The sequence below is a fragment of the Fundulus heteroclitus genome, chromosome 23 (genome assembly GCF_011125445.2).
Source record: "Fundulus heteroclitus isolate FHET01 chromosome 23, MU-UCD_Fhet_4.1, whole genome shotgun sequence".
NCBI lineage: Eukaryota > Metazoa > Chordata > Actinopteri > Cyprinodontiformes > Fundulidae > Fundulus > Fundulus heteroclitus.
In genome coordinates, this window is record NC_046383.1 from 34,980,284 (window position 1) to 34,997,804 (window position 17,521).

At 44.7% G+C, this 17,521-nt stretch overlaps 2 protein-coding genes across 2 annotated transcripts in view; both read left to right on the top strand.

The window, feature by feature from the left end:
* The window catches only part of polr1a (RNA polymerase I subunit A), a 28,551-nt gene extending 27,774 nt beyond the window's left edge, over nucleotides 1-777 (top strand). Inside the window, exon 37 of the mRNA XM_012853443.3 lies at nucleotides 347-777. Coding sequence (XP_012708897.2) covers nucleotides 347-447 — 101 coding nt within the window. The 3' untranslated portion in view covers nucleotides 448-777. The remainder of the gene's footprint in view (nucleotides 1-346) is intronic.
* Nucleotides 778-853: 76 nt separating this feature from the next.
* st3gal5 (ST3 beta-galactoside alpha-2,3-sialyltransferase 5) lies at nucleotides 854-15,815 on the top strand. The gene is made up of 8 exons (XM_012853442.3): nucleotides 854-1,001; nucleotides 2,939-3,049; nucleotides 4,811-4,931; nucleotides 6,727-6,936; nucleotides 9,482-9,618; nucleotides 9,803-9,989; nucleotides 13,653-13,811; nucleotides 14,705-15,815. Exons 1-8 carry the CDS (start codon nucleotides 994-996, stop codon nucleotides 14,960-14,962), a joined length of 1,191 nt encoding a protein of 396 aa, XP_012708896.2. The 5' UTR covers nucleotides 854-993; the 3' UTR covers nucleotides 14,963-15,815.
* The last annotated feature ends 1,706 nt before the right edge of the window (nucleotides 15,816-17,521 follow it).

Consider the following 17,521-nt stretch of genomic DNA (forward strand, 5'->3'; position numbering starts at 1 on the left):
CTATCATTTCATCAGATATATTTTAAACGGGTAGTTTGATGCTTGTTGACTGGAAAGGAGATCCACTCTGCAGCTGTAACCGCCAACATACGCTGATTGAAAGTACTCTTTCTGACAGGAGCAATGCAGACAAAATGCTTTCAAAATGTTCACTGTATTTTCTGGGGATCCTGATTCTCATTTGATTTCATTCGTAAGGGAAAAGGGGCTCCTCAAAAAGGTGTTTTGTTGTTGTTGTTTAATCACGGTCCAGTAAGGACAATACAGCAGTTTACAGAAAATGTTTGAGTGAAATGTGATCTGTGTTTGTTTTGCATCAGTAACCTTTTTTTTCATGTTTCCTCAGGCTCGCATGATCAGCTGTCGTCTCCCTCAGCCTGCCTGGTTGTGGGGAAGGTGGTCAGGGGAGGAACTGGACTGTTTGAACTGAAACAACCTCTTCAATAGGACAAGGGTCTACTGCGAACAGCTGTTTAAATGATTGTAGCTCTAATCCTGCGTCTGCAGTGCTTTCTCTGTGGAATAGATGACCTCACAGTCTGAATGCTCTGGTAGAAAATACCAGGTTTGATGTAAAAAATGATTTAACCCATTTAAAGGTTAAATCGGTTTTCTACAGGCTGGGGTTTAAGCTCCTTAACATATTTTGTATGATACAGTAAATAAGCGCCGAGTTTAAAACTTAGTGCTCAGGTTTTGTTATTAAAAATTGCAGAATTGTATGGAAAGCAACCTACGCTTTATTATTGCTTTTAAATAATAAAATGTATTCAAAAAAGTCTGTGGTGTGCGCGCACGTTTTGTTTGGTAACCACATGATTTGGGGATCTGCCAGCAAAAAGCGGAAGTGCTGGGTGTGGAGCCCGGCCTGTGATTGGCTGGTGGCGCCAGCATCTCCTTGTTGTGAAGGTTACTAAACGGCGCTTAGCATGAAGCCGTGGGAACAGCTCGCTTTCCCGCAGCGAACGGAGGCATGAGGAGGCACAGCGGTCCATGCGACGGTAAGGAGACACGAAGCGATAACATGATAACAGAGAGTCGGAGTGTAGGGCGCTGACGAGCAGCTGTAGCGCAGTTTCTGAGGCGACAAGGCGCTTATCGCTCCTATGGAGGACGGGCTTTAAAACAACGAGCAGCCTGGCGCGAATCAACGACCCTCCAGCCAACGGCCGCAGTTTTAACACGTCAACTGTGATTTATTCACGCGACAATGTCCTGTTGTGGTGCAGGTGTCGAGCTAATGGAGGCTGTTGGTCCGGAACAGCCTGAGCCCTCTCGCTTTAACCAGACACCCCGCAGCAGAAAGCGCCATTATGCTCTACATCTGCGGCCGAGGCTCACGTTTATCCGCTAGCCTTTTAGTCTGACGGCCTTTTAAATATGAGGAGCTCCAAGAGCGCCATTATTTGGTCAGAGACAGCGTCTTTTTGACCAAACTCAGCTCAACATCCGGTTCGCTCCTTATATGGCTTTTTAGGGCCCTGAGCTGTCTTCGCGTTCAAGATCAACCCGGCCGATTGGAGCTTGAACCAGCTGCCACTAGTCCATCTTGGGTGCTTGTTTGTGTTTTTTAGCATGATGAATGGTTTCATCTTGAAAGGGTTTAACTCTGTATAACCTCCAATCATCGGCCTCTCTGTCCCTCTGTCACGCCACACCTGTGGCAGGTGTTTCACGCTGCCAGAGGCTGCATGAAGTTTTAGTTGAACTCTAAAAGTTTGCCAACATTTTTCAGGGGTTCGGTTTTACGGAATGGACATTTATGGATGACAGGTCGTGGATGTGCGATCCAGTCCAAACGCTGCAGCGTTGCCTGTTTGGAACATTATGTTAAAGGTGGTTCCCAAAACCCACAAACATGACGTGAAAAGAAAATGTTCCTAACCTTTAACATGAGTTACAAAGAACTCCAATCCAATTTTCATTTGGGGAGCCATTATACTACAAGCAGCTGCTGTCTTAGCAGGGCTTCAGTGCTACAAATAGGTTCTTTGTGATCAAGCATTGATGATGTAGACTTACTTGAGATGTTACCATAAAAAAAAAAAAAACAACACAATTTGCTTCAAAAGAAATCCTTACTTGCACAAATGTGAGTGATGCAGACCTGTGCAGTGATGCAGACGTGGCCCGCACCAGGCCCACACAGCGCCGGAGGATCCGGCAGCGTGGCCTCCCCTCGTTCTGAAGAGGCGCAGAAGAAAAGATCTCCGTGTGTTCTGTGATCCGTCGTCTGGGCTTTCGCCAACGGCAAAGGTTCCACACGCGTAGGATCTAGGGGCGGTGTGAAAGGCTCCGGTCCAGGTTTGATCCTGACTCCTGGAGCCCATCGAACGGGAGCCAGACTCTTTGAAAGTGGTGACCTAGCCCCTTAACTGAGCCCTATCACCTGAGTTGGGTGAGAAATTGCACATCTTTGTGGAAATGTGAATCAAAACGCTGACTTGTGGAATATTCCTGGAAGCGTTGCACGCTGAAGGCCTCTGTGGCCGATTGGGGGCTGCAGAGCGGAGAAGAGGCCACAGAGGGACCTCCTGTCGGCCCTCCGTCACCATCTGGAGCGGCCGCGCATCAGAACGCAACAAGAAGTAGCAGGTCACCAAGCATGATCCACTGCCTAGCCTCGGCTCTTTGGACCGGTCCATTCGTTAAACTGTTGCTTCAAGACGACTTGGAAACGTTTTGGGAACAGCGTGTTGCCTCCGCCTGCAGAAAAGGCTTAAAGATGTGGGGGAACAGTCCAAAAGGCGAGCGGTTTACTATTGTGAGCTGCTGAGGATCCAATGTTGATATGGATATCGGTCCAAATGTTCATAGCGGTGCATCCCTGGGGGGTCGGGGGGGTCGGGGGGTGAAACACTGTGATGGGGCTTCATATTCTGCCTGACCGTGTCCATACTTTGCCTGTGATCGTCTTTGTGTGTGTGTGTGTGTCCAGGTCAAGGTCTGTGAGGGCCAGCGGGCTCGGAGCTGAGAGACCCGAGCAGATCACGGGACCGGCAGAGAGCGGCGCCGACATGAGGCTCGCATGGCGCTGGGGAGCACCCAGGTGAGGTCCTTACACTCTGCTCCGTTGCACACTCGTCCGTAACCACTTGCGGTTTCCGCGTGCCGCCGGGCCGATGGCGAACAGAGGTGGTCCCGATGGCCGCAGGGCGGTTCTGGGGACAGAAAGTGGTCCAGGAGCACTGAGGCAGAGTGGAAAGGCCTGAGTGTGCTGCAGAGACACAGGGACGTGGGGTCCTGGCCTTTCACTGCCTTCTCAGTGCCGTACAGGCGGAACGCTTCTATAAAGAAACCACCAAATGTTTTACTTTGCTGTCAAACGCTTCAAAGAGCAGGATTTAGTGGGTTTTAGCAGCATCAGCATCGTGCTTTAATTCCGATCTGCAGATTTCTTGCCTTAAATAGAGTAAAGTATGGAACCATATGGACACACAGCCCCAATAAAACCTGCTCTATAACGCTTATGGCTTCTATATGTAAAGAATCTGACCCTGAACAGATCCTAATGTTCTCTAAATCTGCCGACAGAGGATTTAGCACAGTGGTTGTAGGCACACGGGTCCATGGCGTCCTGCTCTATCACCACCCATCGTTTTGTGACAGGGACTGATTGATTTTATCGCAGACTCCCGTCCTCGGTTGCTGATGTCCAACACTAGCTAGGTTTACATGGACGAGTAATCGCAGTAAAAAGCGTCACGTTAACAAGCCAGTCGGGATCTTGTGATCAGATGAAAATGGAATGAAGTTATAAACCCAATGAGAGGGATGCTTTTTGCTGATCGATAATCCGATCAACGTGAATGTCAACGCCTGTCGGGGTCATTCCGAGTGCGACTGTGCGCCCGACGTAAACGGGACGTATTTCCACGTTATTTGAGTGGCAGAAGTACGTCAGGAAGCAAAACTGTCGTGGCTCCCGATACAAACTTTGTTTGAAAAAAGAAGAACTCAAAATTGTTGCTTACTCGGCGACATTTCAACCGTGATTAGAAGCTGGTGTGGGTCCAGCCTGGGCGCCCCTGAAGTCAGACAAACTGGTATTGTACCGCTTTGTTTGCTGGACTTTGTTGTTCAGCAAAGATGGAAGTACTACTTCTGTGTTTTTTTTTTTGTTTTTTTGTTGTTTTTTTTTCTTAGGGAAATTTGCTAACTGATAACGGATCGGTGCTACTCTGAATAAAGCCAGGTCCATATGTCGGTGGTGCGGCCGCATCACGTCAGGCAGAGCCTGTGCCTAAAAGCCGCTGGCTGGTGTCGCCCCCACAGGTCCGGTCCACACGGCCGTCCTTACAGCCAAGATGGCTTTCCACCGCAGCGCCTCGAAAACCAAGCTCACCGCTGCTTCCTGTCCAGCACTGATGCAGCCGTGTGGCTTTTTAGGCCGTGGCTTCGGCTGACCTTTTCATTTGATCGTTGGCTTGATGCTCAGAAAGAAAAGAACCTTCCAGCATTTTGCTTTGTCTGCTCGGTTATGAACCCTGAATACGCCTGCGTCGTTGTTGTTGTTGTTGTTTTTGTTACTGGTACCCGATGATAAAGGTCTGGAAAAGCACATCAACACGTGGCTGTTTTAGTTCAGTCAGGTTCCTGGAAAATCCTCCAGCTCTGACAGCTTGAGTTGTCATTCTCAGGAAACCAGAACATGGTCGCGTCGTCAGATGGAACCCGCTCCCGCCGTGCCTGACCCGCTGACCGGGGAGCTTGCCAGACGTCGGCCGCGTAGACGTTTCTGTCCTCGAGTCGCTCCGTGGCCGGTTTCATTCTGAAGCCTAACAGCTTTTTGTTCTCCATTTATCTGCAGGCAGCTGTTATGGGCACTCATTGTTCTGAGTGTGCTGACCTTGGTGATGATCTCTCTGCGTCTGATCCAGACGAGGCCCGACGAACCTGTCGACTGGCACGTCAGCCCCGCCCATAAGCAGGTGAGACCGGGGCAGTGTGCGGGCAGTCTGCTGGAATCTGAATCTGCATCTAAAGTGCTGTTTTGTTTAATCATACTTGTGCTTACATAGATTAAGAAATGACAGAAGCATTACAAACACGTGTCTATTACGTAACGTTAAGGTGAGCTTGGGCTCTTCTAGTTCAAATGTCAGTACTATGACACAGTACAGATGATGTAGCTCTCCGTTTCAAAACGGTTGGTGATCCCTGCTTAGGTGGACGATCCCACTTTCTTGTCCCAAACCATGCTTCTCTGCTATAAGAAGAGAGCCATTTCTGTCCCCTTTGTGCCTTCTTCAGTCTGAAGTTAAATGGATTTTAATGCCAGTGGAGCTGCTTCAGCTGTCCTGATGCTGTGACCGTGCTGAAATAGTTGGCTGATCAGATTGTTCCAGGGCAGAAGTCCAGTAAAAGGAGGCAGATACAGTTATGCAGCTAAGTTATTATACAGTAATACCAGTAATTTAAACCTGGGTTATCTTGGAAGCGTGTGTTACTCAACTGGTTGCAAGTCTTGGTGCAACCGTGGATTCAGGTTTCAGGTTCCACAAGCAGTGTTTACCAGCCGAGGTTCAGTCATTGACGGCGGTTTGCCAAACTCAAAGCAGACGAGTCAGAACGCGACCTGGAGACGAGCCTTCACTCCGCTCTCACCGCTTAGCTCAGACCGTGGCAGCTCACCCGCTGCTGGGATCAGGCGGGCCTCTTCCACGCCTTCTCCTCCTTCAGAAGGCCGCTGGTCATCTTTCACACGGACATATGGAGCCAGAGGAACAGAAACGGGCCTGTCCTCCCTCTCCTAAAAACACCTTTACTTTCAGAAGCTTTTTCTTCTATTGCATATATAACAGTTTGTTCTGCTTATACAATATTTTGCATATACGTTTTACATATGTGTTTTGCATATACAATGTTTTGTCCTGCTTGTTTTTTTTTGCGACTTCTTCTTCTTCTTCTTCCATTCTTCTTCTTCCTCTTTGTGTGCTTTATGAATAAAATGGATTTGATGACTCTGCAAAATAGTCTACAAAATGAGAAACAGCGAGCCTCAGCCAAAGCTTTGACTGCAGAAGCCGTTATTTACCAGACTTCTCAAATGACGATGATGATTTTTTTTAGACTTGACTTTCAAGAAGTCTTTTTTTTCTCCATAAGTAAAAAGCTGTTTTCTCTGATTTCGGCTGACCTAAACCAGCGGTGGCTACGTCGGCTGCCCTGTTGATTCGCCTGGTACCCCTGAATGTCCCCACTGAGGGACAGTGAAGCATGTCTCTACTCATTTATGATATTATCGCATCACAAAATGCACAGTCTGCGAGCGCCTTTTCATCTCTCCTATTTAATTTGACCCACCAGTCCTTTGCTTTCTAAACGAGCGCTGCTAGAAATTGAGCAAACCGCAGAGAAAGAGAGACAAGCACCAAAATGGCTTTACCTCGCGCCCTTACTTCCTCTGGCTATGACTCGTGTTAAACACGTGGAGAAACCGTCTTAGACCTGTTCTAACCACTAGTAATAAACACGTAATAAACATTTGTTACGCTCGGCTTTATGTTCCTGGTTTGCAGACGGTCTTAATTTTATTCTGATGGGGGGGAAAAAACAAATGTGAGGTGTCCAGGCGTGCACAGCATGTGAACCAGTCGTGAGCCTTCCCTGTTCTGCCGAAGCGACTTTGGGAGGAGGACACGCTGAAGAGGAGCGACGAGGCACGGCGTCGCGCACCAAACCACAGCGGTGATCCTGACGCGTCTGCCGTGTTTTGCCTTGCAGCTGGTGCATGAGAACGTGCGCAGGGTCCTGGAGGGCGAGTGTCGCGCCGGCGGCAGCAGAGAGAGGCTGCTCGCTCGGTTCCCGTCTTCCAGCGGAGCCGTCCAGCCCTTCCTGAGGAAGGACGAGCCGCTCCCCGACCGGCTCTTCCTCTACCCGCCGCCGTTCGGATTCCGAGGTCTCGAAGGCAAAGTGGAGGAGCTGCTGCAGCTGGTAAATGCAGACCACGTGGTTAGAAGTAGATCTGTACAGAGGGCCTCGGAGGTTTAACTGGCTGTGCAGCGCCTGAAGCGGCTAGAAGGATGTAAGCTGTGTGTTATGGATGCTTCACAACCTAGCATCCATCAGGATGGTTGAGCCAGTACAGGAAGCAAGTGGCCCCAGTAAGGAACTTAAATGTCTAATTGTTTTATTTAGACGTGCCCTTCAGGTCAGTCAGGGATGCTGCAGCTAGAGTCAACATAAGATAAATTATTCTTTATTGTCCCACAGTGGGGACGTTCTCAAACAGAGCTACACCCAGTTTGTAAAAGAAAAACAAAAAAAAAAAGCTTATCTGATCTAAAGTTCTTAAACAATAGAGGAAGACATATATACTGTGGATGGAGAGGAAAAAAAGAAATGAAGCAGATATTTAAGATGACTTATGTACATTTAGGTGACTCATACTATGAAATATTCCATTTTACCTTCCAAATAAGATGAAATATTCAAGCTAACAGTGGAAGAAACGGGACTAAAGGAACACCAGCCTATTTACAGAACAATATGATAATATGCATCACAGTACGGCAGCAGCTCGGTAGCTACGGCGTCTACAATCCGTGATCAGGTCACACATTAGGATGGAAGCACAGAGAGGAAGAGGGAAATGTCCACCAGGATGAGTTAAGAAGGAAGGGCTAATCTAGAGAGAGATGGGCTTTCAGGCCAGAACGGTGAGGAGGAAGCGATGTTTCAGTAGGTCAGAGGGCTGAGGGGCAGAGCGACCGAAGCCCCCGCAGCCCATGGTGGGAGGGCGGGGCTTATCTGAGGAACTGGGTGGGGATGGAGACCCGCAGCAGGTCAGATGGATATGGAGGGGCGGCTTTAAAATTAGTCAGTCAGTGAAGCTGTAACGACTACAGAGGACGGGTCATTTCATTATAGCGTTTATAAAGAAACAAAACTAGTCATGAAATCAAGCCTTACACTGCAAAAAAGGGACTAAAATGAAGTCACATTCTCTTGAATTGAGTGTTATTTGTCCTTAATTTGAGCAGGCAAGTTAAAAACGATCTGCCAATAGAATAAGATTTTGGCCTTTTAAAATGGGAACAACTCGTCTTCATCATCTTATTTTAAGTGCAGTGTATCTAATTATCTTATTTCAGGGGTAAAAATACTCATTCCGGTGACAGAAAATCTTTTTTACCAGCTCAGATCAAGATCAAACACACTCATTTCAGGAAAATTGAACTTACTTTTAGTTCCCCTTTTTTGCAGGGTGACTTATTGAAGGCGTGTTGACCCGTTTACAGAGGTCTGCTGCCTCCACACACGCCGTTCATCTTCTGCTTTCTTAAGGAAGCACTTTTCTACATAAGCTGCCACTGCATGACCCCGATGTGAGTTAATAATATCTTCAGATTAGGTCAAACTAAGGAAAGAAAGGGCAGAATCAGGCCGTGGAGCACGTTTACTGTGACTGCCATTGGATCAGGTGGAGGGTTTTAGCTGGCCAGCTTTGGTCGGTCCACTTCACGCTGGTAAGGGCGGCAGCAGCGGAGGATGATTGCCGACGTCTAAAAGGGTCGAACTGTTAGCGGTGTTCTTCATGGTGCCCAGTAGGGCTGGGCGATAGGACGATACATATCGTACGGACGATAGAAAAGTGTCTACAGTGCTAATTCTATTCTATCGTTTCTATCGTTTCTATCATTTTATCTCGTATTCAAGAAAATATTCCCCAATGTAGACTACGACAAACTTATTAGTGTAGTCACGTAGCCTACACACAGTTTATAAGTGATAAACAAGATTTATTTATTTTTAATTCACAAAGAAGTGCCGTCTTGTGGTTTTGCAACATGATGCTGCTTTACGGCTTTTGACTCACACGCGGGTTTGCGACATGCTTTACGTTACTTGACTCATGAGAGCTGAGAGATGGAGACGCAGGAGGCTGAAGTCTTAAACCCGTGCTCGCAACAAACAGAGACAGCTACGCCGGCAACCCAAGATGAAGCACTTTTACCAAAAAAGTTTCGATAATCTATATTGCCGTTATGGTATGCAAACTTTGCACTACAAGGTTAAATATTTCAGAAACTTGTAACTAACGTTCGTTCAAAAATGTGTGCTTTTCTACTCCGAAACTTAAACTAAACATTAGTGCACTTTTATTTATTTTGGTAATTTAATTTAAAAACCTGTAGGATTTTGAAAAAAAATGTGAAGGGTACTGTAGCGCTACCTCTGCCTCATTTTATGTATTTATGTTACTGCACTACAATTTATTTTTGTAATTTGTGACAGTACTATAAATGTCACTTCAAAATAAAGTTGGAAAAAAGTAAACAATTATGTTTTGTCATATTTTTCAGAGATTTGCTGAAAACTTACTTAATTGGGGCATATTGCAATATATATCGTTATTGTGATATAAAATAGTCCATATCATGATATATGATTTTTTTCCATATCGCCCAGCTCTAGTGCCCAGAAACCAGTACAAATGCTTCCTGGTTAAATCAAACTAAATCGTCTTTCTTTTCAGCTGCCAGCTCCTGGCTCTGATCCTCTCCCAGAGAAGGCGGCTGGTGAATGTCGCCGCTGCGTGGTCGTGGGAAACGGAGGCATACTGAAGGGCCTGGAGCTGGGTCGGCTGATTGACCGCTTCAGCACCGTGATCAGGTCAGACCCGGCAACCCAGCTTGCTCCCAGTCGCTGCTGCTTTACATGACCTTTTGATAAACCGCAGAGTCGTTGTTTGCTTTTGTGGTTTTGCATCTTTGTCTGTGGCGGCAGCGCTCCAAACCTCCGCTGTTCCGTCTTCAGTAAGATTTGGGCTTGTACTCCGTGTGTGTGTGTCCGTCAGGCTGAACAGCGGCCCTCTGGGAGAGTTCAGCGCCGACGTGGGAAATCGAACCAGCATCAGAATGAGCTACCCTGAGGGCACGCCTGTCCACTGGACCGACACAGACCCCCACGCTGTGTTCGTAGCTGTGGTGTATAAACGGGCTGACCTGAGCTGGATTTCAGCCATGATCAAGAAGCTCGGCGTGGTGAGTGGCTCTGGCTTCAGTGTCAAGGGGAAGCCATCGGGTGCAATGCTTCCTGGGTGTGTCTGGTATGTCTGAAGTCAGTGAGTGAGAAACATGAAGCAACAAGCTGATACGTCTGGGTGAATAGGAGTAACCAGACAGGCTTTGAGATTTTGATTTAGTTTTTAGAGTCTCTTTTTAGCAGCAATCTTTTTTCCCTGCATTTATCAATCTGCTGCTACCAGGGTTAGGGTTTCCTAGGTGGAAAACAGAAGTGTCCTTTGTTCTTAGCACAGCACAGGAGGGCCAGCAGCTCAGGCAACATTCAGCCGTCCACCTCAAGAACAAAGGGCACGCTTTAGATGACAGTGATGTCCAGATGTTGGATAGGGAGAACAGAGGGTTTGAAAGTGGTTTGAATAAAGCCATCTTGGTCAAAAGAGAAAAGCCATCACTAAACAGAGGGGAGGATTGTGCTTCCATCTCCCCAGTGTTCACAGCTCGGTCCTCCAACACGTTCCAAAGAGATTACATCTGCATCTCATCATGACTCAGGGACCAAGTTCTCCACTCACACCAAGCATTAGCTTCTGCTGACCCAGGGCAGTAACGGGTGGGTCAGTAACTTGCATCTGACTGAGAATGGTTCCAGGAGGATGGGCCTCCATGTCCTTAAAAACAGCAGCGCTCTGAATGCAGGTTGATCCAATGTGAGCCACCAGAACCAACAAAGACTCCCGGAGAGGTGTTGAAGCGTCTTCAGAAAGAACTGAGCGAATGTACGGCTGCCTCCCATTTAAGCCTGTTTGCTGTTCACATCATAAAAAGGAATCTACCACTAGAGCTGGGTGATCCGGACCAAAAATAAAATCTCCATATTTTTAGGCTGAATCTCGATGCATATCAAGATATTTCCATGTTTTTCTTTTGGTGAAGTGATCAGCAAAAGGCATCTCTGAATCAAAGCTTTATCCCAAATATCTCACAGACACGTTTTTCACTAGCAGCTGAAGATAAGTATGAGAAACAGCTGAAGAATTACCATGAAATAATTAGAACGTACCATAGACCATCTCGATATAAACAATATAGTCTCGTCTCTTGTTAAAAAATCTCTATCTCTTTAAAATCTGGACATGTTGCCCAGCGACACCTTTACAGGCAGAAAAACTATCAGGAAAGGAAGCTTCACTTTAAAGAGCTTCATCGGACACGGATGGAAAAGCGTCATCAACATTGTATCTGGAGGTGGTTTAAGAGATGGAGGATCACCATGTGCAGGACAGAACATTCTTCCAGATCAACCTAATGTGAGGACGGGGTTGGTAAATGGGGTCAGGGTAAGGAAGAAACCAAACACACCCCTGGAAACAACAGCAGAGGTCCATTGGCTGGGTTTGAGCTCAGAGCTATCAGATCCCAACATGGAGGCTCATCAACTGGACCTTATTTAGCCTAGCAAGAACACCAACTACAGTTGAAGCTGACCACCAAGAGAGGAGAAAACCTGATGGCCGTACTTAAGGGGACCTGTTAGAAAAAAGCCAACAGCTCTATGCTGCGATGTAAACTGTTTGCCTAAAGCCATCGAGTTCTCTGCATCAGTCTTACACGAGCATGGGGAGGTTAGTAAGAAAGGTTTTAGATTTTAGTGGAAAACCGCTCACTGTTCTTACACAGTGGCGCATGACATGCTAATGCTTTTTAGATTTACTGGGTGTAATCTAAAGCTAAAAACGGCCTCATTGTCACTGACCAGTCAGCATCTGATCACATGTGTAGGAGTCGGTAAATGATCACCATCTGGGTAATGTTAAAGGCTGCGACCATGCAAACAGGCTAAGTAACATTTTAACAGCCAATGTGAATTTCAGTTTTACCTCCAAAATATTCACAATGTCAAATTTTGACATGTTTTATTTTTATGTAACATTTTCATTCATAGGGAACGGTTGGAGACCAATATATCCTCTCTTCCTTCGTGAAATGCATGAAAGGGACTTTGTTCTGCTTATAAAGTACCTAAATAATCTTAAAGTAACAATTTAGAGGTACTTTTTAATTTTACTTGAGTAACAGTTCACACTGCTAACTTTACTTATTAATAGGGCTGTCAAAATAACGCGTTAATTTCGATTAATTAATTAAAAAAAATAACGGATTAAAAAAAATTCTGCATATTAATTAATGTCGTATAGGGTAGTTCACTGCTATTGTTTTCATCCGGGTTTTTTCGCGCCTGCGCGCCGGACTGGAAGGCAGAAGGCGAGCACAGCGGCAGACGCAAACAGAGAAACTGACGAGTTCTCTACGTATTTTTCTTCTTTAGGTAAACGTATCACAAGATCGTTTTAAGAGTAAGTTGATGGTTGATGGTATCAGATTGCCAGATACAGTCCAGATAGCGAGTCTGTGAATGCTGGCCAAACGATTTAGTCCGGCCCGGTGGCCAAATGCATTATCACTATTCAACGGCTGTATCTCCTCGCTGCATCGACCGATCTGCACCAGATTTTTTTGTGAGTCGTGGGCGAGCGCTGCCCAACGGGTTGGTGTGAATCGCCCGGTGGACGGGCGGGGAAAATGCGTGACAGCTTCTGTGGTGGCTGGCGGCCAGCGGTGCGCGAAGGCGCTTGGCTGCAGGGCCGATCGACGCCGCTTGGCTTTAATTATTTAAGCAGGACAATGACTAGTGCAAAATTAAGTTGTATTTACCGTAGATGAAGTGTAGACTGCAAATTCTGTCGGGGTATGATTGCTCGATTGGGATTTGTCTGCCTGCGTCCTTTTTCATTGAAAATTTCCATTTCTTTTGTCTTTCTTCGTCCTTCGGTAAAGGAAAGAAACGTACATCCGACGATTTGGAATGCCTCTGTGTGCAACCGGGAGCAAACAAGTCGTAGGCATTTATTTTCATTGTGTCCCCTAGGTTACTGTGTGCCACATATGCCACAACGACACATGTTAAAACGTCTGAAGGCATGAAATGTGAATAAAAGAGTTTTTGAACTGTAATGTATCTAATGCTGATTATTCATTGAATCATTTGAATTTAAATATTTAAAATACTTTCACAGCAAAAATTATGTGATTAATTTAGATTAATTAATTACAGAGTATGTAATTAATTAGATTCATTTTTTAAATTCATTGACAGCCCTACTTATGAAGTAAAATGTTCTCAAGGTAACTGTACATTGATTTGAGTACATTATTTAGGTACTCTTTCCATGTCTGTGTGAGGATGAAGGTGTTTATAGAAGGCTAGATGACAGTGTGGCATATCAGTCATGTTCGTCACGTCCACACGTCTGTCTTTCTTTCTTTCTTTCTTTCTTTCTTTCCAGTCTGCATTTTTTCCACCTTGAAATCATGGCTGCAGTATAAACATCTGCCAGGAGTTTGTAGTGAACCTGGAAGGCAGTTTGGAAAAGTAGCTTAATCATAGAAAACATGCATTAACCCTGATGTTATGATTTGAGTTTGTAGATCTCATAACATCTGGTAGAGGTAGAGATCTGTGATCTCTACCAGTTTGGGAGCATTCCCCAAGTCTGCGGTGTTTACCCAAAATGCAGTATTGTGTTTGTTCTCACAGATTGCCTGCTTTGTCATGTGATGTTTAGCTAACATGTAATCAGAGTGTTTGCTCTTTCCCAACCCAAGTGTTGCTTTGTGTTGCAGCCTCTGTGGGACTGGCTCTTCTTCTGGCAGAGGGTTCCGGAGAACATTCCTCTAGATCCTTCCAGGTTCCAGCTTCTGAACCCTCTGGTCATCAGAGAGACCGCCTTTGGCTTCCTGAAATACCCTCAACCCAGGCAGCGCCTGTGGGGCTGGGACCAGGTAGGGTTGCATGGAATGCCAGGTTATGCAAAAAGCAGCGTAAAGCAACAGTAGACGGCAAACCACAGATTTGCTTATGCTCAGCTATGTTAGTTCTGCACCAGCTGCAGTGTGGGAACCAGGTTGTAGCGCCTGTTGAATCAGAGCGGAGGGAAAACGTGTCGCAGGAGGTTAACATGTCTGCACATCCAGCTCTTCTGCGGAGCACGTTTGTGAAGCGGGCGTTGCTTTTTGGGGAGAATCGTTCTGAATCATTGTGGGAAAGGGCTCGGTTCATTAGTAGCAACATCTGATCCACTCAGGGCTATTACTGTAGGTGGGGCCAGTTTTGAAGCCGGTTGATCTGTGATATCCAAAGGCATGGTGGGAAAAGCATGTTTGTGCTTTTCCCACTTGTCTGGGAAACACGTGTTCCTACTTGGTGTAGCAGTAACTCCCCCTGTTGTTGTGTTTTATGAATTGCAGCATTAAATTCTAAATCAGTGTTGTAGGTGCGGCCCTAGAAAGAACCATCAGACCAGTTCTACGTCTGTCATCAAGAAGGAACTAGAGACTGTAGTAAAAAATCTCTGATTTTAAAGTTACATCACATCAAGTTATAAGTTGAAAGCCACAAAGTCTGAAGCGCACAGATAGAATAAGGGTTTTTATAACTCCAATAACGATAAATGATGTCTGTTCAGTGTTGAATATTTGAATTCAGGTTAATCAAGCTTTTTATTTACAACTGAAATAGCCCTTTAGTTGGGAAGTGGGACTCGCGCACAATTCATAAATCAAGGCCAAAGCAACATGCGATAAACCCATTAAGATTAGTCGCTGACATTAAGGTCAACGTAGTAAATCTCGTTTCCAGTGGCTTCTAAAATGTAAAGAGAACATTCTCCCTGCAGAACGTACCAACCCTGGGGGTTTCCGCACTGAATCTGGCCAGCCTGCTGTGTGACGAGGTCAGCCTGGCGGGCTTCGGCTACAACCTGTCCCAGGGGAGGGCGCCGCTGCACTACTACGACCACTTGCCCATGAGTTTGATGGAGCAGCAGAAGATGCACAACGTGGGCAAAGAGACTCAGTTCCTTCAAAGGCTTGTGAGAGAGGGCGTCATCAGTGACCTGACTGGAGGAATCCACTGCTCGTTCTGCTCTAGCTGAGCCTGTCCTGCGGGCGTTTAACAGCACTGTAAGCTCTTGTTTTGAAAGACTGGCCCTGTGCAGGAGCAAAGGATGGTAGACTGACACAGAAGAAAGCTGAACATATGATGTAAAAGAATTTGGCTGGAAACAAGTAAAGGTCTAACGTGGCGTAAAGATGGAGGATTCTTTTTGATTTGATGCAAAACCAACATTAAAACAGACGCCTGCTTGTGTTTCAGTGTAAATGTCCAGAAGCAGCATTGCTCCCACCAACTGCACACTTCCTGCAATGATCTCGTCATTTGAAAGCTACCGAGTTGCAGGAATTCATATCAGTATGGCGATTCTTTCACATAATCTAGGGTACAAACCATCTGCACTGCTTTTATTGGTGTATAATGTTTTTTTTTCTAACGGGTCTCAGAGTTCTAGTTGTATTTAAAGCGAAGCGAACAATGCCAAGCTGGGTCTTGGTTCTGATCATTCCTCAGCTCAGTATATGAACTGGCATGTTGTTTATGCTGAGACTGGCTCCAGAACTAAATTATTTTATGCAATGATCACAATTTACAATTCTGCTGCGTTAGGAGCTTTATTTGAAGCTGGCTTCAAATAGTTCTCTTTTTTCTTTTTTGTGCTATGACCACCGTTCAAATGTTAATTAGCATTTTCAGATTACACTGTCCGGCTTTCCCAAACATGATATGAAATTTATTTTTTTCTACGTTGGTTAACACTGGAGTCATATTTATGTTAAAACTTAAACTGGAAATGTTACAAATGTACCTTTTGGTTTATGTTGGATGTAAAAAAAAAACACTGCTTTAGCAATATTGACTTTATATGAAATAAAATCTAAATATAGAGATGACTTCTAGTCATGCCTATTTGTCTGATTTTCATTGGCCGATGGGCTTTTATTGGTTCCACTACATTCACATTAGGTTGGATGATGAAGAAAAGTACTTCCTTTGCTAGAAACACCTACTGGTGTTATTTGAACTCGTTTGACAACTCAACGACTAAAGAAAGCACTTTTAAGAATGTGTGTGTGTGTCTAAACTCTAGGTCTAAAGGAAATTTTAAAGACAGCTTGACAGTATATTAATGCATCATATATTTATTTGGGTAGCACTTTATTTGAACCTTAATACTAGTAACAGAATATACTACAGCTGAGCCTTTGAAGTTATTACAGACATATATTGACAACTTGTGTTATAACAGAGTGCTTTATTGAGATATTTTAAAACAATAAGTTATTGTTCCTCCATGCTATAGTTTGAATGATACATTATATTTATTAGACAAAAAGATAACTATTTTCTGACCTGACTACATCCATGAATTACTTTAAAATTAGTACCCTAAATATGTCCAAATAGCCTTAAGAAAGTATTATAGTCCTTGCTTAAAATTAAAATAAGCACACTGGTTTTATAAAATGTTATATATTTGAAAGACATTATTTTGTTGGTAATACTGCAGCCCTTGATATCAATGCCAAATTACTTCTGAATTACAGTTTAAGCTTTATTTATTTGAAGTGATAGTGGTTATTTATAAAATGCTTGGATCACAGAGAAAGGTAATCATTCAATAGAAGAAACTGGTGCACAGACAGATCCACTGCATTACAACAGAGGCCCCCTCTTGGATAAGTAGATGTCGTTTAAGAATCCAAGTCCCCTCTTTGCAATTTCTCTAAAAAGTAAAAAAAATAAATTTGAAGGTAATATAGTGTGAAAAGATCTTACAAGAAAATTTTGTATGATATTTATTTTACAATTAAATAACTAGAAACACATGTCCCCACTTGACAGTTTACACTGACAGTGCACTGTTTGCTAGATAGACGTGTATGTGTGTGTGTGTGTGTATATATATATATATATATATATATATATATATATATATATATATATATATATAATCAATCAGACGTTTGACCTTGGGTTTGTTCAGTTAAGACACAAGAACCCCTTTTTTTTTTTTCCCCATCAGATGGCCTTTTCTGGAAGAAACTATTCAGCATTTCCTGAAATTCCGGTTGACACTTGCTTATTCCAGTGTGTGATTACGTCTTATGTCTCATTGGAGACATGCAAACGGTTTCCCAAAACCCTATCTTCCAAATCTCGTAACAATTGTTTATACCATATTACACAGTAATATCAGGGTTGCAACACCTGCGATGCCCAGCGGCTGTCGTCCTTAAGCTACACCCCAAGAAAGTGTAACAAAACTCATTGCTTCATTATTTAACAATTCCTGGTGACCTGGTGATAGTGATGAGCTCGAAACTTCACATTAAAGGTGCTACAAGCAGTTGGTATTGCACAAGAACTACAATGTGTGCAGGTGCATGCACACAGGTCAGGACACTCCTGGTTAAATATTAGCTTAATCTGAGCGACAGACCGTCTCAGGAACAGCGCATGGCTCATTACTGACACCACTGAGCTCTACTAGTCTAGAACACCAGGATAAAGCAACAAATGGCTGCGTGCTGTGATGCAGTAAGAGAGATGAGGTTTGGGTTAAAGACCCCAGACTTTTTCTTCACCAAACAAATGC